Raw genomic sequence first — 24663 nt, forward strand, 5'->3', positions numbered from 1 at the left:
TGACTCGATTTGAATTGATGGTATCTTTTCCTTAGTAATCTGTTTTCTTTAATTTTTTTAGCTATTATATTGAAGATAAATTATTCTGTTTCTTTAATATTACGATTACTAAGAATTTATCTAGAAGTTTCGTTAGTAATATTTTAAGGATATTGATACTCTTTTCTATCTCATTATCTAATTTAAGAAGCATGATACACGTAAGCTACTTATCAAAGTATTCAAAAAGCAAATTTTTTCTAGTTTGTTTTTAAGTAGCTATTTTACTTTTTTGTATACTCGTCTATATAGTGTACTTAATACTGGTGAATAGTACAATGTTACGTCCAAACCTGTTAATATTTCAAAAAATTTTCTATTTATACTGCAAGAGTGGTCAGCCTCCGTGCGCCATGGGCTGGTCTCTGCTAATTTTTCTGGGTTCTTTCTCGGTAAAGAAAGCCGGCGCTGACTTTCACAGGCCGAAGTTTGCGCTGGCTGGGGAAGGTTGATACAAAGAAACGGATACTTTATTCAATGATATTACATATGGCGATCTCATTTATTGACGCCTTTTCACAAATATCGCTACAAAATTAACTTCGCCGCGGCGAGCGCGCTCGCTCAGCCTTTCCGCGACAAGAGTTCACGAGATCACGCGAGCGAGATCGCTCAGCGTGCGCGATAAAATCAAAATACGCTAATGTCCGTAATCGAGCGAGAGCTGGCGCGAGAGAGATAAACAGGCTTTCGACCCACCGGATGCCGACGGTCCGTCGACAGAGAGGCGACGCCGGCGAAAGCGCAGGCCCGCTGGAAACGGCGCCCTGGCGATGACTGGGACTGCTGCAGGAGAGGCCGCAGCACGGCCTTTGCCCCGGGGACGGCGAATGGTCGCTGCTAGTCCGGGCTCGGCTCGGAACACCTGGTTCTCCTCGCAAATAGCAGTCGTACTCCTGGCAGTCGTTCCTCTCTGGCCGAAATGTCCTCTCGTCCAGTCTCTCCTTAGGCGGCCCTAATTACTCGAGAGCTCGCGCCTAACTGCCCTTCTTCTCTCTTCATTTCTAAGCCTCGCGCCGCTGCGCTCCCACTTCTCTCGCCGTCAAAAATCGCTCTCCCTTTCTCTCGCTCTTCTCTCTCTCACTCGCACTCACGGCGACACCTCGCCGATCGTCGCGCTCCTCTCTCCAGATCCTGCAACGACACAAGTATGTAGTCGCTATATAGCGTACACTTGGTCGCTGCGTTCACGCGAGGAGAGTGCCGCACACAGGGCCAGCGAGCATCGCTATAGCCCTGTCACAATACCTGTAACGATTGCGAAATCTATGAAATCTGGTAGCTTATTTATATCTGTTGGCCAGAATGTCGGTTCTCCGGTAGATATTAGTATGCAGTTCTTTTTAAGTATTAATTCATAAAGTATTCTACCTCTAGAAGTTTCAGTTGATGATTTTCATCCCCACCACCGATTCTTCACATCATAATCACCTGCCACTGTAAAGCAATTTTTATTTGTTCTTGTTTTGTTTGGGAGACACTAAATAGATGACACTGTTATCGGGCCTTTTTTGTCATTTATAATTACACTGGTTACTTGTAAATAAATTTTTCTGGTGTTTTATTATATAGAGTTGAAGAATGCTTTATGCACCTAACGAGGCAGGATTGGCTCGTTTTGTGTGGGACTGATCTAAATGGCCTGTCCACTAAACTCCTATCATTCTTTTCTGCCTGTACGCTCCGCGGAAATCGCTACTATGCATTACTTTGTCTGGGAGGCATCAGCTATATACACTCGTCTTCTTCTTTCCGCATCATTCGGTTGTCTTCTTCTTTTGGTATCGTCTGGTCATTTTCTGGACAGGCTCAACCTCGACACCTACATTCCTCTGCATCGGGTGAGGGAGTCTGAATTCAACTCAAACTGACGTTTCTTGTTGACCTGCCAAGGCAGGGGAGCATTTTGGATAGGCTGGCGCCTAGTTACCCTATGAATACGAAGTCTGTTCAAAAAGTATCGCGAATTTTGAATTTCCGCGGGCTACGTAAATTTGATTTTTGATTTTTTTGTAGCGTTATGTTGGTACTCACGTCCTTTACTTATGCTAACAAGGTCGGCCATTTTGAATGCTTAGTTAATTTTTGACAGCTGTTTTGCTTCGATGTGTTTTAGTTCGTCTTCGATTTTTGCCTATTCTAAAAAATGGATCAAAGAATCTATTTCAAATTTTGTGTGAAAAACAAAATAAAGTGCGCGGATGCATTCTGAATGTTGATTGTGGCATATGGTGAAGCTACCTTGGACTAAAGCAACGTTTATCGGTGGTACAAAATGTTCTCAGAGGGCTGAGAAGATGTGAACGACGAACAACGTGCTGGACACCCGAGCACGTCAACAACAGACGAAAACATTGATAAAGTTAAGAAAATAGTATTGGCCAATCGTCGAATCACCGTTAGAGAAGTTTCTGAGGATCTAAACATATCGGTTGGGTCATGCCATTTGATTTTAACCAATGATTAGGGCATGAATCAGTTCGCCGCGAAATTCGTGCTAAAACTGCTTAATTTCGACCAAAAACAGCATCGCGTTAACATTGCTCAGGAGATGTTGGACTCGATCCGTGACGATCCAAATGTGCTCCAGAGGATTATGACTAGTGATAAATCATGGGTTTATGGTTATGATGTGGAAACTAAAACTCAATCAACCCAATGGAAGCTGCTGCATGAGCCAAGACCGAAAAAAGCGCACCAAGTTCGATTGAATGTTAAGGATTTGGTCAGAGTTTTCTTTGATTACAGGGGCATGATGTAATGAGTTCTTGCCACGGTGTAGTACGGTCAATAAGAAATATTACCTGCAAGTTATACGCAATTTGCGCGAAGCAATCCGCCAGAAACGTCCAGATTTGTGGAAAAACAAAAACTGTCTTTTGCACCATGATAACACCCCTGCTTACACATCGTTGCTTGAGCGCGAATATTTGGCCAAAAACAACACATTAATGGTGCCGCAGCCATCGTATTCCCCAGACCTGGCCCCTGTGACTTTTTCCTGTTTCCAAAACTGAAGAGGCCTATGAATGGACGACACTACGCCACGATTGAGGAGATAAAGATGTCATCGAAGGAGGAGCTGAACAGGATCACAAAAAATGATTTTTTGAAATGCTTTGAGGGGTCGCTACCGTCTCCCATCCTTGTGGTAAGCTAAGTATATAAGATTCCATACTCTCGGGAGATATTGGGCCCTTACATTCCATGCGGAAGTGCGTCCGCTCTTTTATAAAACGAGAACTTGCAAGTAGGACGTGTTACTCATTCTCGTCATTGCTAGAGCAGACTGGGCATTCGACGCTTTCGTATATGCCGATACGATGGAGATAATTGCGGAAGCAGCCGTGGCTAGTGAGCGCCTGTATTAGTTGAAAGGTGACGATTTGAAAAGCTTATGCTCATCTACTTGTTAATATTTGGGATGATATTTCTATTGGTCTATTGGTCCTACATCGATTGATCCTATCTTCGTTGCCACTCTTGCGTCATTTCTTGTGACCAATGTTCGCTGTGGGTATGTCTTTCGTCATGATTCTCTTTGATGCATATTTGTTCTCTAATTTACCATTAAATCGATGATTATGTTCGATACAGTGCCGTAAGTCCGGGCACCTCGTAGAGTAGTCATTTTATAGGTTCTGCGACATGAATCTCTGTAGCTCATGTTGTTCTTCAATTCTTCTGCCCATATAGGAGCTCCGTATAGAATAACGGAGCTCACAACCGACGAGAGGAGAGACTTTTGCGGTCGCTTGGGTCTCCTAATATTGGGCATGATATTGGTTCCGTAATTGTATTTGCTTACCTTCCACTGTGGAAGTGGCGTACCTTTCTTCTTCTTGCGAATGATGAGGTCTGCTGCTGTCTTTTAGCTACGAGCAAACCCTTTTCCTTCTGAATATCTTGTTTCTTGATAATCTTTATTCGTGTCACGTCCAACCATAAAAAAAATATTTAACTGTAAACACTTTACAATTTAAACATGTCCATTTGAAAAGTTTCGTCACGTGCGGTGAAAATCTATTGTCCGCTCACTTTTCAACGACCATTCAAGCGAGTTATAGAAAAAAAGGGTACGTTGCTAATGACTTCGGGTAGCGGGCGAGCTTACGTGAGGGATCGAGGATCGGGATCACTAATCCGGTAAATAAAGTCCGTATAGACCAATTTTATATCACATTTTTGGGTCGCCGATTGGACCTCCGCGTATAATGGGTACAGTAGTAGGGAGTTTTCCCCGTTTCTCGCGCCCTGGAAATAAAACTTTCTGATCTTAAAATAATTTAATTCGTATGAATACGCTAATATACGATAACAAAAATGCATACGCATCATAATAACAAATAGGCGACAGAATTGCTATCAGGTAATAATTATTTGTTAATCGTTGTAAAACATACATTGTTTTCATATACATACGATTCATTTTCCTTAAAAAAAAAAAGAAAAAATGTTTAATCTTAAACAAAATTTGATTTGTATGAATGTATGATATACGATCATTAAAATGTATACGTATCATACTATCAAATAACACAGGCCAACAAATCTCAGAACCTGAGACCGGACCTAGTGTACCCGAAGTATTTTGGTGCGCTGAAAACGAATCCGAGCTCAGAATTTAGCCTATACGTCTGAGTTGCGAGATATCCTAACCTAAAAGTGCAAAAAACACCATTTTTTGCTATTTTTGAGGTTACATAGCATCTTAAATAAATTTTTTTTTCCAAAACGAGTAGAAGCATCACAAAGGAGCACTCTTGTCCTTTGAAATCCATTTTTCAGATTCAAGATGGCTTTTTTTTTCGTCGAGATATCATTGATTGAAGTTAAATATATTCGGAGTTTTGTAACAATGTTAAAACAGCCTATGTAGCATATGTGAGGCTATAAGCCCAATTTATAAGTGATCGTATTCGATCGAAAAAATCTATATATGGGTTTTTGAGGTTGCTGTTAAAGAATATAAGGACAGATTTTGAAAATTCAAAATGGCGGATCCAATATGGCGCACCTAAAATCTTATAAGTGATCTCATTCGACCGAAAAAATGTATACATGTGTTTTTGGGGTCACTGATCACGAATACGAAGTCAGATTTTGAAACTGAGGAAACCCTAAACCCTGTAACCTGCGAGGCTATAACCCCAAACCCTCTAACCCCAATTTCCTTAACCCCCGAACCTTGTAACCTGCGACCCTGTAACCCCAAACCCTCTGACCCCAATTTCCTTAACCCCCGAACCCTGTAACCTGCGAGGCTATAACCCCTAACCCCGTGAACCCAATTTCCTTAACCCCCGAACCTTGTAACCTGCGACCCTATAACTCCAAACCCTCTAACCCCAATTTCCTTAACCCCTGGGCCCTGTAACCTGCGACCCCAAGACGCTACACCCCCACTTACTCAACCCACAAACCCAGTATCTTGCCGCCCTAGAGTCCAAAACCTTTATATCTACCGTGCGATTATGAGGAAACTGGCCATAGGCCATCCCGTGTTACCATTTAGTTTACATGGAAAAGCAGGTAGGTGACCTGAAAAGACCCCCTGCAATTTATACCTGCTTTCCCATATAAACTAAATGGCAACACGGGATGGCCTATGGCCAGTTTCCTCATAATCGCACGGTATATCATACTTTAGTTTTGGTAATGTCACCAACCAATAGTTGACAATTGAAATGTTATTTCCAACATTGTCTGAAAATTACATGACTCCATATGCTAAACATTGTAAAAAATACTGAACTTAATCGATTTTCAATTTTTTTTATCATAACTTCACTAGAGTTGGATCATGAGACTTGATTTTCTTAGAATATTCAAAAATGTGATAAATTTTAAGTTATCATAAATTAGAAATCACGTTTCAGTTACAGACTGAAAGTGTAATCCGCTGGTTCAAATTGTGATCATTGTTCAGAAAATTTTTTCTTCTTCGAGGTTGCTCTGGAATAGTAAGCTGACAGTTTAAGAGATATATGAAAACACTCGTTTCTTTTTATTCCTTCCGTGTTAGAGATCACGTTTGAGTGGCAGGCTAACGGTTCGGTGCACATGAGAAAAAGTGTATTACTAGCAATATTTCAGTAGCATAGAAAAATTGATAGAAGGAGTTTCGCCTCTAGAATATTTTAACTACGCGATTGATTTGAATACTCGATTTACAAGATATCACGTTTGAAGTACAGTCTAAAATTTACAGCCACCGGATTGAATACCTTTTGGAAGTCTTTTCAACTTCGAAGTTACTCCGAAATGCCAGGCTAAAGAAATTTTATGTTTTTTTAGTTCCTTCCGTGTTAGAGATCACGTTTGAGTGGCGGGCTAACGGTTAGATGCATACGTGAGATTGATATTGGTATAGTTTTTTACCAACATTTTCTCTTCATTAGAAATTTATTTATAAGTGCGAGTGTGTGATTAAAAATTGTGGAAAAGGTCTCTTTGAATACGTAGTTGGTCCAATATATTTTCTCGTGTTGGAGATCCGGCTAACTTGTTGATTCTGTGTGAATGGTAATTGTCAAAGTTCATCATTCCGTAAGACAAATTACCGAAAGATACATTTAATTATTATGTTATTATTTAATTTACTATTTACAATGAGTTCGCGAGTTTCTTGTTTTAATAAAGTAAACACATTTTGTTATATATGTGGAAAATATGATTCGGAAAAATACCGTAGACCAATAACTCTATACAGACATTATACAATAATTGCTACGGGCAACAGATGACGAGTTTAGATAAAACATGGGAACCTAAGTCAATTTGCAATACGTGTAGACAATTTTTGATGAAATGGAATGGAAAAGATACAATGACAGATGTCGTCATTCGGCCAGCTATATGGCGCGAGCCAAGAGATCATACAACAGATTGCTACTTTTGTTTATGCGATACAACAGGTTTCAAAAAACAATATTTGTACAAAATAGAATATCCTTTTGTAAACAGCGTAACACCAGCAGAAGTAGGAACTATGAGAGGTTCTGAGAAAAGAGTCGATGAATCTGACCCGGTATCAATGGATACCGAGGAAACAGATGAGACTGGAGAATTTCCTTTTGAATCTAGGAAGGATTTCGAATGATGAAAGTCCTAAATTGTTTGACCAAAATGCATTGAATGATCTTATTCGCGATCTAAACCTACCGAAAGACAAAGCTGAGCTTCTTGCCTCCAGGCTTAAAGAAAGGAACCTACTGTCATCCGGTACTAAAGTTACTGTTTACAGAAAAAGAGAAAAAGAGTTTCTTAAATTTTTTTCAAAAGAAGATGGAATAGTTTTTTGTAATGACATTAGAGAACTTATGAATTTATATCAAAGTGGTATATATAAGCCAGAAGATTGGCGTCTTTTCATAGATTCCTCAGTGAAAAGCCTGAAAGCAGTTCTGTTAAATAATGGAAATACATATGCTGCACTTCCGGTAGGCCACTCTACTGTACGCAAGGAATCTTACATGAATTTCCAATTACTTTTGGAAAAAATAAAGTATAATGATCACGACTGGCTTCTTTTGTGGTGACTTTAAAATGATCAACCTTATAGTAGGTTTGAAATCGGGTAACGTTAAATACCCTTGCTTTCTTTGCCTTTGGGATAGCCGTGCAAAACAGGAACTGCAGTGGAAACAAGAGAAGTGGCCAAAAAGACGTGAGTGGAAAGTTGGGGAGTACAATGTGGTTGAAAAATCTCTTATTGACAGAAAAAATATATTATTACCACCATTGCATATCAAATTAGGTCTCATAAAGCAGTTTGTGAAAAAGTTAAATCAAGAAGGTGACTGTTTTAAGTACATTAGGTCTACATTTCCTAATTTGAGTGATGCAAAAGTATCGGAAGGTATTTTTGTGGGTCCTGATATTAGAAAGCTCATAAACGATGATGAATTTATAAAAACAATGACGCCCATTGAAAAAAATGCTTGGTTAGGTTTTAAGAATACAGTGCAAGGATTTTTAGGAAACAAGAAGGATCCTCATTATAAAAAAATTGTGTCTGATATGCTAGAACACTATCGAATATTGCAATGCAATATGAGTCTCAAATTGCATTTTCTCAAATGTCACTTGGACTATTTCCCTGAAAATCTTGGAGCGTACAGCGAAGATATGGGCGAAAGATTTCACCAGGATTTGTATCAACAAGAAATGCACTACCAAGGTCGGTGGGATGAACATATATTAGCTGACTATTGCTGGTCACTAAAACGAGAAGACAACCCAGAAAGCCATAAGCGAAAATCTCTCCAAAGGTCCTTTGATACTAAACGCGAGAGATTCCATAAAAAATAATTTTGAAATAGCCGGGAAAATCGTTTATGAAAAAGATTAATTTGTAGAATGTGATGAGTAATATGCTACTTAAGAACGTTGAGAATAAACTTTTAAAGATTCAACATAGCAGACACTTCGACTCGAATGTTGAAGAAGTTAAGATGTAGCTGTCCAAGGTTATTGCCTCGGGAGGTACAAATTATGAAGGGTGAGGCAATTGAGATATAGCGGGATAGGGTTATAGCCTCGCCGGGTTTATGGGTTAGGTAATTGGGGTTATTGGATCTCAGGGTACAGGGTTTGTGGGTTAGGTAATTGAGGGTAGCGTCATTGGGTTATTGGGTCGCAGGGTACAGGGTTTGTGGGTTGAGTAAGTGGGGGTGTAGCGTCATGGGGTCTCAGGGTACAGGGTTTGTGGGTAGCGTCAATGGATTGTTGAGTCGCAGGGTACAGGGTTTGTGGGTTGAGTAAGTGGGGGTGTAGCGTCTTGGGGTTATTCGGTCGCAGGATACAGAGTTTGTGGGGTTAGTAAGTGGGGGTGCAGCGTCATGGGGTTATTGGGTCGCAGGGTACAGGGTTTGTGGGTTGAGTAAGTGGGGGTGTAGCGTCATGGGGTTATTGGGTCGCAGGGTACAGGGTTCAGGGGTTAAGAAAATTGGGGTTAGAGGGTTTGGGGTTATAGCCTCGCAGGTTACAGGGTTCGGGGGTTAAGGAACTTGGGGTTAGAGGGTTTGGGGTTATAGCCTCGCAGGTTACAGGGTTTAGGGTTGCCTTAGTTTCAAAATCTGACTTCGTATTCGTGATCAGTGACCCCAAAAACACCAAAAACACCCAAAAACACCAAAACACCCAAAAACGCCATTTTGATTTTTCAAAATCTGACCATATGTTCGTAATCAGCAACCCCGAAAACCCACGTGCACATTTTTTCGGTCGAATGAGATCACTTATAAAATTTTAGGTCCGCCATATTGGATCCGCCGTTTTGAATTTTCAAAATCTGTCCTTATATTCTTTAACAGCAACCTCAAAAACCCATATATAGATTTTTTCGATCGAATACGATCACTTATAAATTGGGCTTATAGCCTCACATATGCTACATAGGCTGTTTCAACGTTGTTACAAAACTGCGAAAATATTTAACTTCAATCAATGATATCTCGATAAAAAAAAAAGCCATCTTGAATCTAAAAAATGGATTTCAAAGGACAAGAGTGCTCCTTTGTGATGCTTTTCCTCGTTTTGGAAAAAAAAATTTATTCAAGATGCTATGTAACCTCAAAATGAGCAAAAAACGGTATTTTTTGCACTTTTAGGTTAGAATATCTCGGAACTCAGACGTATAGGCTAAATTCTGAGCTCGGATTCGTTTTCAGCGCAACAAAATACTTCGGGTACACTAGGTCCGGTCTCAGGTTCTGGAGTTTGGTCAAATTTTGTCGGCCTGTGTAATCTACGAAGCCGCTATCGCCTATCGACATGACAAGATCACGTTTTGACGGCTCTTAGTGGTCTGTTAACTTATATAGGGTGACCAATTTTAATTAATACACCTGGATATCTCTGCCCAGGAAATATTTAGCAAACTTATATCTTTTCATACTAGTCAAGTTAAAACCGTGATGCGGGATCGGAGAGAGCCGCACCACGAAGGAGCAACGAGAAGGCTTGCAGTCAATTAGGAGAGACGCACGGAAGGAAAGCGAACTGGCACAGATCGACAGTATTTAGATCGAAGCTACATATGCGCGCATTTCAATTCTCAAGCCTATATTTTTTTTTCTCTTTTTCACTTTTGTTCCTTTGCAATACGCATTAGTTCTGCCTTTTGTCATTGGGATAGAAAAATTCCAAGAGTATGTGGCTTTCATTTGGCAAAGTGTTGACACCAACAGCAAGTATCCTGTTATGAAGTAAGAAGAATAGAAGGACTTGAAGGCTGCAGCGACGATTGGTATGATCTTTGTAACCATCCAAGATTTTGTACTCATAACGCAAAACTATTCTAAGGGCAGTCCAGAGATTAACCTGGTTAAGTAACTCTCTCTTTCTCTCATCGTCTCTCTCTTTCTCTCACCACCTCTCTCTACCAGTCTCTCTCTCTCTCTCTCTCTCTCTCTCTCTCTCTCTCTCTTTCTCTTGCTCTTGTGACTGCAAATGAGTGTAAATTTCTCAACCAAACATTGTATTGTGTATTTATTCCAAGAGAAATAAATAGCAAGTGTACTGTCTGAGCGGTATTTACTGGATTATTTTTCTCATATTTATTCGTCTCCAGCCTTACTTTTTTCATGACCGAATTAAAACTAGTGCACTTAATCAAGCGTTTGCATCGGAATTTCGCGCACTTTTTCGGATGCGCACAAAACGTTCAATACTTGCTAAGCAAATTCATCTCTCCATTGCAGATCGAAGTGAACCTCATACTGTAGGAGTTTGTGAAAGAAAACAATAATTGACCACGGAAATTATCATTTATTTATTCTTCCCTTGTTACAATATAAATTAATTAAGAGCTCCGGTGGGTACGATATCGAGCCCCCATATGGAAGATCGAAGTTTGAGTTTTTGGAACTCTGTAGTTTGATGTATACAGAGAGAATAAGATATAGAAATACTGTTTCCTGATAGGATCCACACAAAGAATATGCGCGATTTCCTGTCCATTATTTTAGTCACACTAAATTGAGGCGTTACCAAAAAACAATTTGAAATTAATGTAAATTAGAAAGTCTTTAGATCGAACTGAAATCATCCTGACATATAAATCAATTTGTTCTTTTTTGTTTATTGTATCTGTTACATTAGATATGTAAAAGAAGCATCTAAAAAGTGTTATATATATTCTGTACATTCTATTGAAATTTAATTCTAGTTTCAAGAAGAAAATATCCATTATGTTTTTTCCGATATGGACATAAATGCTATAATCTTTTCAAAATTTATGTATACAAATATTTTTATTTTTCAGTTGGTCAAAACCACGGGTGATATGTTTAGACTCATTCCATTTTCAGTCTTTATAATTGTACCATTTATGGAATTTCTACTTCCCGTAGCCATAAAAATTTTTCCTGGATTATTGCCATCCACATTTCAAACAGCAACTGAAAAAGAAGACAAGTTGAAACAAGCACTAAAAGTATTTTTAAAGTTCATTATATATCTGCAAGTAGTTGATAATAATTTCATCATTAATATCAACATATTTTAGGTAAAAATTGAAATGGCAAAATTTTTACAAAAAACCCTGGATGAAATGGCTGTTCAGTCATCAAATCATAGATCTGAAAAAGCAAAAGAATTTGCTGAATTCTTTTATAAAATGAGAACAAGTGGTACAGTAGCTACAAATGAGGAAATTATGAAATTTAGTAAGCTATTTGAAGATGAAATAACTTTAGATTCTCTTTCTCGACAACAACTAATTGCATTATGCCGTGTCTTGGATGTGCAAACTTTTGGTACTTCGAACTTTTTACGATTTTTATTAAGGATGAAACTAAGAAGTCTTGCAGCAGACGATAGAGTAAGTTATTAATTTAATTCTTTAATGTTCTTTAATACTACTCAATTTACATTGCTATTAATTTTGAATATAAATAATTTTACATGTGCTATTGTTATGGTATTTCCTAGTTGTGGACAGTATATTTAATTCATTAATTAAATTCACTTGTGGCAATCGCGAAAGTTCTTCCTAAATTTTTATCTCAATAACAAGATGTCGAGTTTTCATATTGCGATGCTTGTTGATCTCTGAACCCTTCCATATTTATCTCTTCTTTGTTTTACTCTGGTTTTGTTTTTTTATAAGATACGTAGATTGTTATATTGATAATATTACTGATGACATGGACACATATGCACGTACACACTTGAATGTATAAGATAAATATCAATTTTAAAAAATTGATTGAGATGTAAAAGTGCAATTACCTGTATAGTTATTGCAATTATGTTTGCAGTTTTTGTGTACTCAATTATTCACATACGTTGCAACTTACAAAATGTCAATTAAACTAGACGAGTAGTTGTAATAGGTATAACGTACAAAATACATATGTAATCACGTGCATTGCTATTACACTCAAAGTAATCTCTTACGGGTACAGATACGTGCGTATCCACATACACACTTGTGTTATAATAATATGAATATTAATTTTAAAAAAAATTAATTGCAATAAGTATGAATAAATTCACGTGTAATTGCTGCATGTGACGTAAGTACACGCGTGGCTGAAATGTACAGAATGCAGAATCGAGAGTATTCTATTCGTACGTTACCGACAGGACCGCTCGAAAGCTGGGACTATAGGGTCATCAAGAGGATCGCGTTCTCATTGTCGAGCTCCATCGGGAATTCTGACCACAATGCTGCCCATTTCTTTTTGAATCTTCATAAGGTTGTTTCGATGGTCCGACGATCAGGATGGTGGGGCGGGAAGGGCTATACTTCCAAACAAATCAATAGTATAATACCATTCTTTTATGGTCCATCGATTGGTAGAGCATTACTCATGAAAATACCTCGAAAATTTGCAATTTTTAGTATTTGAGCATACTTTTAATGTTTTGATTAATGCTCGATTGAATAAAACTACTTCGAGCTTTATTTTTTCTTTTAAACCTTTTCCACTTGCATATGGCTTGAGGTGAAGACCATAATCTTTACGATGCGGTTTAAAATAAAAATCATTATCAATAGTTCTATTGTGTCCATGAGCCTCTTGAAATTCATTTTGAGCAGTTTTAGCACTGTTAATGGCTTTTGCTATTGAAGCAACTTCTCCAACTAGAGCTCCAGTGTCGATTAAAGCAGCAAAAAGAAGAGCTCCACTTACTTTATTAGGAATAGGTAGAAAGCGAGGCATATTTGTTTTTCTACCTTGTGACGGTCCTATCTATGAGCTATTTTCTTAACTCACTGAATCACTGCAACCCGCTGAACTCATTAATCTGTTTACATCAATTAGTATATTAAACGGCACCACCTCAGATATTATTTGATTGTCTTAGTACCATAGTCAAATTTCATGACCATATAAGGAGCGTGACGTCACATACTTATAGATATAGATATCGTATAATAGTTTTTGTTATTTGATTAAAATATGTTAATTAAGAGTAATTTTGATGAAACAAAGCATTTTTTATATAGATTTTAGAATATAGATTTAGATTAGAATAATTTTAATTGCGTTTAATTATTAAATTATATTAAATTTTATTATGCAAAGTTAATTTGTTTATTATATTGTAAAACAGGAAGACTTTAGCTCTGCTAATGGGACAATTTACACTGTAAGTAAATAGCTTAAAGTCTGTCTTTTCCTTGAAATTTCACTTATATACTATTTATTGCTTTATTTCATATTAATAATTAGAATTAGATTGAAAGAAACGAATTCTTACTCATTAACGCGACAAACCACAAGAGTACGAACTATAAAATAAATAATAAGTGATACGAACATCACAACCTCCAAGTCATAACTCATAACTTCTTTAGTGCCTTTTATAGCCGAACGAATAACGAAGAGTGATCTGCTACTAGGCACAACATTTCTCGAGGCAGCGTTAATAATTTTTTGTCATTGAAATTGATAGATTTTTACTTTTTACATTCTTCTTTTCTCATTGTTGACGATTTTTGAGTCGCTTACCTCGTTTCATTTGTCGTTTTGCACTTTTAACCCCCACACCAAGGTTATTTTTAATTTTTATTGCGTTGGCTAGAGCAAACGGAGCAACTATCTTACCAAAACTACTATCTATCACTCCAAGCCTGTTTAGCTAGAATTTTATAGGCTTCATTTCTCGAGTCAATATTCTCTCGATTCTGAAAATGAGCTATATTGTGATCTTTACAAGGAGCATCTAGCGGATTTTATCCAGGATCATCTCGAGCAAGTCATTTTTTCAATTTAATTCCCGGTCCGTAATACTGATAACCAGACAAATGAACTTCGAATGGCAAGTTATTGATGGGTCTTATTGACTAAGCCACTACCAGTCTTTTTTTCACGACGAATGCCCATACCTCTTTAGAAGACAAAATTTTAATGAAATTAAAAATATATAAGCTGTATTTTATAGTTAGTAGATTCATTCATTGTTTGATGCGTGACTTATAAACAATATGAACTTTAAAAAGCAACTGCTTGAGTTGCAAGTCATAAATTTTGATTATGTGTTGGAGACGAAAAAACAAGAAAAAAACATGGTAAACTACAACCTGACAGTATACGAGCAGTTTTCTACAGATCTAGTAACTGTGGGACTTAAATTTGAAAAAGTTTATGTTCATACAAAGTCTCTTAATCAACCAAATTATAAACTTTTAAAAGATTCAGTAGAACGGATTGATAGTATATAGTATCATGCATTCAGCGAGCATGAGACAGTTGTTTCACCAGATAAACCTCATCCAAATTTCATCATGATTTTTAACGATATAGTCGTTGAAAAGCAGGATAACGTGAGAGAATTCTTCTATAAGGAGACAGAAAAAAATAGATAGTTTCTATTTCTGTCAATCGTACGCTTGAATTCCAAAGCATCTCATTCGAGATAATGTGAATTTACTAGTTTTGTTTCGACAAAATGACTTGAATATTAAACAGTATTTACATTTACAATGATAATTTCCAATGATCAAATATTGTAGTAACATTCTTTTTCTTACTAATCATTGGTTAGTAAATATTGATGGGGTTAGTCGTCCATATTTAGAAACGTCGTTTCGACACGGTATTCTTCGATGTGGAAAAAAAATAGCTAGGTGAATTATTCATTCCAGGGAAGAGTACACTAATGTGGTGTTATGTATGGGCTGGGATGAGAGCAACGCTAACACTGCTGCTCACAAATATGCTGATCGTCATTCGTCTCACCATCCTAATGGTTGGGCCATCAAAGCTGCCGTATGCACATTAAGAGAAACAGGTAGCGTTACAGTCAGGAATCCCGATGGAGTCTGACCACGAAAACGTGATTACCTTCATGAGCCTATCGTCGCAACTTTGCCGCCAACCCATCAGATATCCTGTCATCGATTTCGCGTCAAATTAGAGAGGCGACAAGTAGGAGGTGTCCTTATAACATAGTTCAATGCGTTATGAAAAATGCCGATCAATATGCCTTTCATATTCTGCAAGTACACGCACTAGGTAAGTTTATAAATTTTTATTTTTATGATGGCATTAAATTAATTTTAACGTGATATCAAAATTGACTTTTTTGAGCATGTTTTAGTTTTAAATAGTTATAGAAATGCTTTATTTTCAATAGAATCCGGTGATCGGCCAGAATGACTGAGATATAGCCAGTGGTTAATGGACGCAGCTTCGCAAGATCCTGACATCTTGGGTCGCATTCTATAAACCGATGAATGTACCTTTAAGCGAATTGGTATGTTCAACTAGCACAACGAGCATGAGTGGGCTCATAACAATCCCTTCGCAGTGCGTGAAGGTACGTTTTAATTATAATATTACTCAAATCTTTATTTGTACAACGAATTCTAATATTCTAATAATATTAGATTCTAATTCTATTCTAATATTCAGTTCTAATATTTTTATTATAAAATTAGACTGTTCGTAACATCGTTATGCCGTGAATGTATGGACTGGAGTCATTCTGGACTGGATTGTGGGCTCATTCTGTCTGCTGGGAAATTTGAATGCTGATTGAAATGTACCTTGAGTTTCTTCAGCATGATCTATCAAATCTTCTGGATGATGTACTATAACCAGAAGAGCAAGAACAGATCATCTTCATGCACAATGGTGCTCAAGCACATTTCGCTCAAGCTGTACGAGATTATTTTGAAGAGGTAATTACTTTATTTGATCTATTTTTTTGTGAAGAAAAGAATGCTCATTCTGATACTTTTTACTGTCTTACCTTGAGTGAATCGGTCATGGAGATACAGTAAAATGGCCAACGCGTTCTCCAAATCATAATTCCTTGGATTTTTATGTATGTAAAACGTGCAGAGAAGAAATTTACCATAACGGTGCATCCGCTACAGCTGATGAGTCCTCGCGATGTGTAGAAGAATTGACAAAAAACGCATAACCGAAGGAAATCCATTGAGTAACGCTTCACATGCTACGAAGAGCTGGATAATGTATTACAGTGGAAAGAGAGCAGTTTCAATAATGTATGGAAACAGATCTGGATAGGGATGAGGTTACAGAAAATGCAAATCATGATGAGCTTGATAAGGAAGATTATAAAGATAACGATAATGAATCAGAAGATCCCAATGATCCAGATTGGGACATGGATGTATAAGAAATAAGGTAACGTGTATAATTAATAATTAAAGAATAAACAGTCCTCAAATAAGTCGTGGGAAAATCGTGGGATAATCGCAGAAAAGTCGTGAAAATGCCCTAAAAAGATGACTTCCATATAAATTTGATAACATCTACGTTAAGTAATTTTAATAAAATAAGCAAATACTATTTTTCAATAACGAAAGGAAAATAATAATTTATTATTATTAAAGATTGATTGTTGATCAAGGAAGTATAGTATATACTACTGTGGGCAAAAAGTAAGGTGAATTTGTTTGTAAAATGAAAAATCTTTATTTATTCTTCTACATCAATGTCATCCCCTTCGAAGTAATCCCCTCCCGATAAAATACACTTATGCCAACGTTTTTTCCAATCCTCGAAACATGCCAAATAGTCCCTTTCCGGTATAGCCATCAGCGCCTTCTTCGATTCAGCTCTTATCTCCTCAATCGACTCGAAACGCGTTCCCCGGAGTGGTCTCTTGAGTTTTGGGAATAGCCAGAAGTCACACGGAGCCAAATCAGGCGAATACGGTGGTTGCGGAACGATATGCGTCGAATTTTTGGCGAAATGGTCACGAAGAACGAGTGCAGTGTGAGATGGTGCAACGAGATTTGACTTTTCGTAGGCCCAAATGGTCTTTCAAAATTGTTTTCACAGATCCTTCTGATATTCCGATCATATCAGTAAGGTCTCTAACAGTCAACCGACGATTTTCGAGCACTAATTCCTTCACTTTATTGACGTGTTGGTCATCTGTTGACGTCGATGGTCGTCCGGAGCGCTCCAAGTCATCAACACGTTCTCGACCCTCTTTGAAGTCTTTGTACCACTTATAAACATTTTTCTGCGACATGGTAGAGTCACCAAAGGCCTTCCGCAACATCCTCAACGTTTCCGCAGTCGAAATTTCATTCCGCAAACAAAATTTGATGGCACTTCTTTGCTCAATTAAATCAGACATTGTAAAAATCGAAACATGCACTCTTGGTCGTTTGGTAAACACAAGCGTAAATATATTACTGATGATGACATTGACATGAAATTTGTCCCAGATGTCATTCGCAGTTCTACCAACTCAAGAAAAAAAGAACTAGCCCGAAATGTTAAGCCCGCGAAGTTTAAATTGAAAATTCACCTTACTTTTTGCCCACAGTAGTATATATCGTAAAAGAAAGAAATTTATAGACATATAACCTGTTATGTTTTGTAGCATATTTTTTGTGAAATAATTGCGTGTGTATATGTGTGTGTGCATGTGTGTGTGCGCGTGTGTGTGTGAGTGCGCGTGTGTGTCAGCGTGCGTGGGTGTATGTGTGTTGATGTTTTTTTTCCAAAGAGATGGAGAATGAGTTTTACGTACCACGATAGGAGCCCTGCTGAGTTTCCCGTTGGACTCGCCAAGTTGTTGAGGGGACTTGTCTGGTCAGATGGATAGGCCTGATCCTACTTTCTCAAAGTAGAACCCCTATCCATTAAACTCCAGCCTCTTTATCTTTATCTTCTGTAGTCTTTTATTCCCTGTGGAATCGTCGTTAGGTATTACTTCACGAGGGAACCACGAGCTGATTCGTTCTATCTTCTTTTTCCTTCTCTACGTCCTCTAATCGCTGCTATTTGGTTGGAGGTTCAGGACGGGCTGGTCTCTTCTTTAAGGACTGTTGTCGTCTTCTTCTTACAACATCGTTCGGTCATCCTCTGGGTAGCCTCGCTCTCGACACTTACGTTCCTTTGTATCGGGTGAGGAAGTCTGACCTCGACCTAGTGTCCTTCGCTGATCTGCCAAGGAAGGAGAACATTTTAGAAGGCTGGCACCTTATTATTCTATGGAAAGTCTCTCACCCCCAAAGCCTACATTCCTCTGCATCGAATGGAGGGAACCGATCTTAACCCAATAACTTACTTTCCTCTGCATCAGTGTATTGTATTGTATTGTATTTATATTAGTCCTTACCTTTCAGTTTTGGACGGCTTCCGATTATACATTTTTTTACATTAATTTTGCTTATTCTATAATAACACATCTATAATATCCATTATGACTACATTTATAAATATTTTAAATATTGTTTCAATTATATAAATTACCATTTCAAGAATTTTTTCCCGCTTTATAAACATATAAATATTTCTTAACTATGACTCTACATTGACCTATTTTAATCTCTAATGTCTTTGTTTTCATGTTTTCTCCACTATTCAATTTCACTACTTCTGTAACTAATAACAATTCAGTCTTCATTGCTGTCCTTCTCCTTTTCTAATGCTTCTGTTCTCGCTTCTATCTTTGTTGTTTGTATCTCCTTTAGTTTCTCCACTCCTTGTCCGATTTTCCCTAATAGGAATTTAATTTCTTCTTGTTTCATTGTTTTTTCTAATTCTTTGGTTACGTGTATCATTGTTTGTACTTCTTTTTCGCATATTCTGCACATTTTCTATTAATTGTTTTTCCAGTAATCCTTTGCCTTGAATTCGTTGCCACATCTGTATTTTGCTATTAGCTTTCTTTCCTTACCTTTCATCTTAATATCTAAATATTTTGGTTTATTCCTATCCTCTAATATTTCTTTCTAATATCAATTGTACGTTGATTCTTCAATTTTTTAATCTTTTTTATGCTTCTTTTCTTTCTATTTTCCGTATTATCTGCTCAGTCACATCTTCTTTCTTTTTTCTCATTTCATCTAGTCTCTGTTTTATCATTCCTTCTTCTTTTAACCATTTTATTCTTATTTTCACCCTTTTCCTTGTTGACCTACGCCTCCTTCTCTTTCTCTCTCTTTTATACATTATTTACTAATTCTTTGTTTGGTTTTCTCGCCCTTTCTTCGTATTGCATTGCCCTTCTTAAAGCTTTTATCAACATATTTTCTATTTTACTCTCTTCCGCCACTATATAATTTGGCGTTGTTCTGTCTAATCCTAATATCTATTTAATATGTTTTCTTGCTATGCCATCAAATCTTTTATCTTTTTTCTACCCCCCATACCTCTGCTCCAAATAATGCTATACTTTCTACCAGTGCTGTGAACATTCTTATACTCTGATTAAAATTATTCTTGAAAATTCTATCTCCAATACTCCATATATTTTTCATCACTATTACCGTCTTTCTTCTCCTTTCATTCATGCGTTTTTTGGCTCCTCCGTTTTTCTGCAGTATATATCCTAGTTATTTTATTTTGCTCACTTCTTCTATATCCTCTCTGCTCCAATCCTATCTTCTTTTCTTATATCGTTGATTTTTTTCAAAGACTATTATTTTTGCTTTTTCAGAGCTCATTCTCATTTTTATACTTTCTATATATTTCTTAAACCTTTTTTACATGTAATTCATATCCTTTTCATTTTCCGTAAGTAACACCATACCATCTGCATATTTTAAAGTCCATATCTCAATATTTCCTATTACAACTCCTCCTCTGTTCCCTTTTTTCATTCTTGAATTCTTCTTGGCCTGAGATACATATATTAAACAGAGTTAGACTGATCGGGTACCTTTACCAGACACCTTGTTTAGTCCAGAATTCCGACGATAATTTTTCGTTTATTTTTACTAAGTTCTTGTTTCTCGATAAATTTCCATGATTCTATTTTTTAGTCTGTTTGTTATTTCTTTATCAGTTAAACATTCTGCAAGAACTTTCCTATCTAGCCTATCAAATGCTTCTTTAAAATCTGTAAAGCATGCAAATACTTTGCCTTTTTGTCCGCTGAGCTTCTGGTCTATTGTATGGTTCAAAACGTACACCGCATCCATAACTCCTCTTCCTCTCCTGAATCCAAATTGCCCTTCATCTAATTTTTCTTCTACTTCTTTAATTAGTCTCTCATTCAGAATCCCTGCGTATATTTTATATGCCGTGCTTGATAAAGTTACTCTTCTGTAGTTTTTTATATCACTTTTTTTTTTCTTGTATATTGGGCTGATTACTCTTTTTCTCCACTCCTCTGGCATTCCCCCCTCTTTCCATATTTTTCTTAATATTTTCCATAGTGTATGTCCAATTGAGTTTGGCATATATTTCTATACTTCATTTTCCAGCTTATCCTCTCCTGGTGCTTTTTTTCTTTTCAGTTTTCTAATTTGTGTTATTATTTCTTTTTTGCTTATATCGTTGATTTCGTTTTCTTCGTCATTCTTTTCATAGTTCAATGTTATTTTTTCTTCTGCTCCATTTAGTTATTTCATAAAGTGATCTTTCCATTTTTCTATATCAATATTCGCATCTGGTCTTTCCTTTCTTTCCCTATATCTGTTTATGTATATCCATGCTTGATTTTTAACCTGTCTATTACTGTCTTTTTCTATTATTCCACCTTCATTCTCAGTTCTTCCGTTCCAGTCTCCTCTTATCATTAATAGTTCTTCTTTCCTGTCTTCTATATTATCTGTGATTTTTGTTATTGTGTCATTGACATCTTGACTGTAAACAGTAACTATTTTCTAAACCTTATTATTGTATTGAATGCACCTCCTTACCGTATTCTCACTCGATTCATTGTAATCTATTTCTGTAATCTCGTTTTTTATGCCTGTAATGATTCCTCTCATTGATTGTTCTTTTTTATTTTTTCTTGTGGCATAGTTACACTTCAATTGCTATTTGTTTGACACTCTTATTTTTTATTGTGCTCCATATTTTTTTTTCGATCTAAGTTTCTGTTAAACAAATTATACCAAAGTTATTTAAATATTCCTATATTCCACTATCTTTATTCATTATTCCCGCAAATATTCCAATAACATATTTTCATTCCTCTCCTGTGCTTCCCTTTTATTGTAATTATTTCCTATTTATCTTTCCTTGTTTTCATCTCTTGTAGTTCATCTCTTCCTTCATCCCATCTATACCATTTCTCATTAACTTTCACTTTCATATAACCGATCTTTGTATTGCTACCTTTTGCTTTTTTTCTTATTTCTCTTTGAATTTCTCTTTCTTTTTTTGTCATATCATCATCTATATATACCTCTTTTCAGCTTCTTTTTGTTTGTCATTATTTGTTTTTCCATTTCCTAGTTTTCTAATTTTGCTACTACTATCTTTCCTTTTAATGTAATGTTTGGATTTCTTACCTGGTACGCTTTTTCTACCTTTACCTTTGTCTCGATATTTGTTTGTATATACTCTTCGATTTCTTTTTCTAGGTTGTCATCTCCAAATTTCTCACCTTTTATCACGATGTTGCGTTTTCTCTTTCCTCTCTCTTTCCCGTTCTATTTTCATTATCTTTGTACTCAAACCTTCTTTTTCTTCTTGTCAGTTTTCTTTTTCTTTTCCCCATTCTTCTTCTTTAGTTTTCCATTTTTCTTTCATTTCTTCTTTTAACTCTTTCATGTGCTTTTTCTCCACGCTGCTTTCTACTTTTTTCAATTTCGTATCCATGTTTATACTTAGTTCTTTAATTACTTGTAGCAATATTTTTTCTGTTTCTGTTTCTACTTTCGACGGGATTACGAAATTATCAAGTGTTTTGTTCTTTATTACGCTTCTTGTAACTCCTGTTTTTGTCGATGTCTTTTGGTTCATGCCATGTGCATTATTAACCTCTATGGTGCCTCTATAGCTCGTTGTTGTACCTAACTTCAAAAACTTTGTTCTGTCTTTTTCGCTTTCGATATCTACTTATCTTACTTTTTACTTATTTCCTTGAGTCTCTTTTTCTTTCCTCTTTCTACTGTTCACTTTCTTACTACTGTTTTGCTTTTATTATACCATTAATCTTTTGTTTGTCCATGATGCAATATCGTCGCGTGTTGCTACTCTCGCGCTCAAACCGTAATTCTCATCTGCATCAGTGTAGGGAGCTAGCTGTTCCATTGACTGGCACCTCGCACTTCTCATACACATCTCTTTCCTTTTCTTTTCTTCCTTTTGGAGGATTTCGATGACTTCCTTAGCGAAGTCAGTTGTAGCATTCCATACTTTCTGGAAAGCAAGCCTCTGTTGCACCAAATTTTCTGGCGAAATCGCCTCGTTAAGTGTGCTTTCTAGCTTTTGTCTTTGTCCGTAAAATCTTAGACATGTGAAGAACACATGCCTCGCGTCCTCCTCTATTCCTTCACATCTTGTTCATTCTGGTGACTCCTCATACTGATACTTTTATAGGTATTGTCGAAAGCACCTTTTTCCAATGAGCATCTGTGTCAGGTAGTAGTTGGGATCTCCGTGTTGGCGGTTGACTCATTCCGCTATCTGCGGGATGAGCTGGTGAGACCATCTGCCCTTTTCGGAAATATCCCACTTCATCTGCCAACGTTGAAGGCTTTTCTACCTTTCTCTTTTCTTGCAGTCATCTGTGACCAGTTCTTTTCGGCTACGGCGCTGGTACATTTTCTTACAGCCAAGATTTCCATTAGCAGTAGCTCTTATACGACATGAACCGCATCTCTGGAGACGGTTTTGAATGCACTAGTAATCCTTAGTGCCAGTTGCCGACCCTCTGGGTATATTTTCCTTTGGTACTCCTGTCTCTTTAGCGCACTGGCCTAGGTGATGATACCATAGGACAGTATTGATGTCACTTCTGACGTTAAGAGGGCCCAGCGTCTCGGTTTGGGTCCGCCTATATTTGGTATGATGCTAGATAGCGCTCCCACGACTGCAGATGCTTTACTACTCGCGTGCTCGACTTACTCACTGAAACTGAGGCGCGTATCGATCATTATACCGAGGTAACGTATGGAAGGTTGTGACCCTACTTCGTGTTCCCTAACTTGCAGTGTCACTGTTTTACGTACCTTTCTGCTGGTTATAAGCGTTACCTCTTTCTAATGTTTGGCCTTCTTAAGTCCTGATTCGTCCATTCAAGAAGCATATTTACTGAATGTCTGATTGAATAGGTTCTTGATATCCTCGAGATACTTGCCCACAATTACTAGGGCGACATCATCCGCAAACGCGACGGGCGTTACCATCCTTCGGATTCTCAATTTCAGTAGGCCGTTGTACATTATGATCTACAATAGGGGTCTCAGTATTGAACCTTATGGCACTCCATCAGTGACTATGTAGATCTTCAATCCATCGTCAGTGTCGTACTGCAAGATTCTGTCCTTGAAGTAGCTAGCTACAAACTTCTGCAGATACTTTGGGGTGCCGAACTCTTCGAGAGCTTCCATGATGCGGTCCCATCTTGCAGAGTTGAACGCATTCTGCATGTCCAGTGTCACTACTCCGGAGTAGTGCCTGTTACCGGGTATAACCACTTCTCAATACTCGGGATACAGCGATAGATCCACCTACCTTATTCTGTCCCATCCCAGGCGACTTGCCAACGGTCGATGCTTCTTTTCCTCTCTTTCTTCTTGTTCGGTATGCTTCGGTACCTTTCTCCCTTCGGTGATAAATGCGTCTTCTCTCTTCAGTTAACTCCATCAAAGGCAGTAGCCCAGCGACAACTTCTGCCGCTTCTTTGGAGATCGTCCGAAGTGCTGTTTCTGTAGACTGAGTCTACCTTTCTACGAGTTTCCTTTATCTTTAACGCTTTTAACCATAATGTGATACCATACGTGATGATCGGTGTGATCACCGACGTCAGCTGTGCTCTTCTAATTTGCTTGGGACCTCCTATGTTTGGCATTAGTCTCGCTAGCCTTCTTTCAGTTATCAATGCCTTTGCTACTACCGTCTCCATTTCTGCTTGAAGTTCAGTCGAACATCTATCATTACTCTCAGATATCTAATGAACGCTTTGGAGATGATCTGGTGTCTACCGGCTCGTAGAGTGACCATCTCAATCATCTACGTACCTGTTATTAGGACTGACACAATCTTATGTTGTGCTAATTCTAGTCCCAAATATCCCAAGTATTCCTGGTACCTTCCGAAAGCCACACCAAAGAGGTTTACCAAATCCTCTCTGTATTTTCCAACGATAACCAGGGCAATGTCATCAGTGGACGCCACTGGTGTTACTGCCCTCGGTAGTGTCTGCCGTAGCAAGCCATCATACAATATGATCCACAGGAGCGGTCCCAGAACTGTGCTCTATGGTACTCCTCCT

The 24663-nt window shown here is 37.6% G+C and overlaps 1 protein-coding gene across 3 annotated transcripts in view; it reads left to right on the plus strand.

Moving 5' to 3' along the window:
* LOC131672486 (mitochondrial proton/calcium exchanger protein) overlaps nucleotides 1-24663 on the plus strand; it is a 581097-nt gene that overhangs the window by 137994 nt on the left and 418440 nt on the right. For all 3 annotated transcript variants that reach the window (XM_058949751.1, XM_058949759.1, XM_058949742.1), the window contains exons 3-4: nucleotides 11309-11479; nucleotides 11552-11866. In XM_058949751.1, the coding sequence (XP_058805734.1) occupies nucleotides 11309-11479; nucleotides 11552-11866 (486 nt within the window). The remainder of the gene's footprint in view (nucleotides 1-11308; nucleotides 11480-11551; nucleotides 11867-24663) is intronic.

This window comes from Phymastichus coffea, unplaced genomic scaffold (assembly GCF_024137745.1).
Source record: "Phymastichus coffea isolate CEN01 unplaced genomic scaffold, Cenicafe_Pcof_1.1 PCOF00012, whole genome shotgun sequence".
NCBI classification, from domain to species: Eukaryota; Metazoa; Arthropoda; class Insecta; order Hymenoptera; family Eulophidae; genus Phymastichus; species Phymastichus coffea.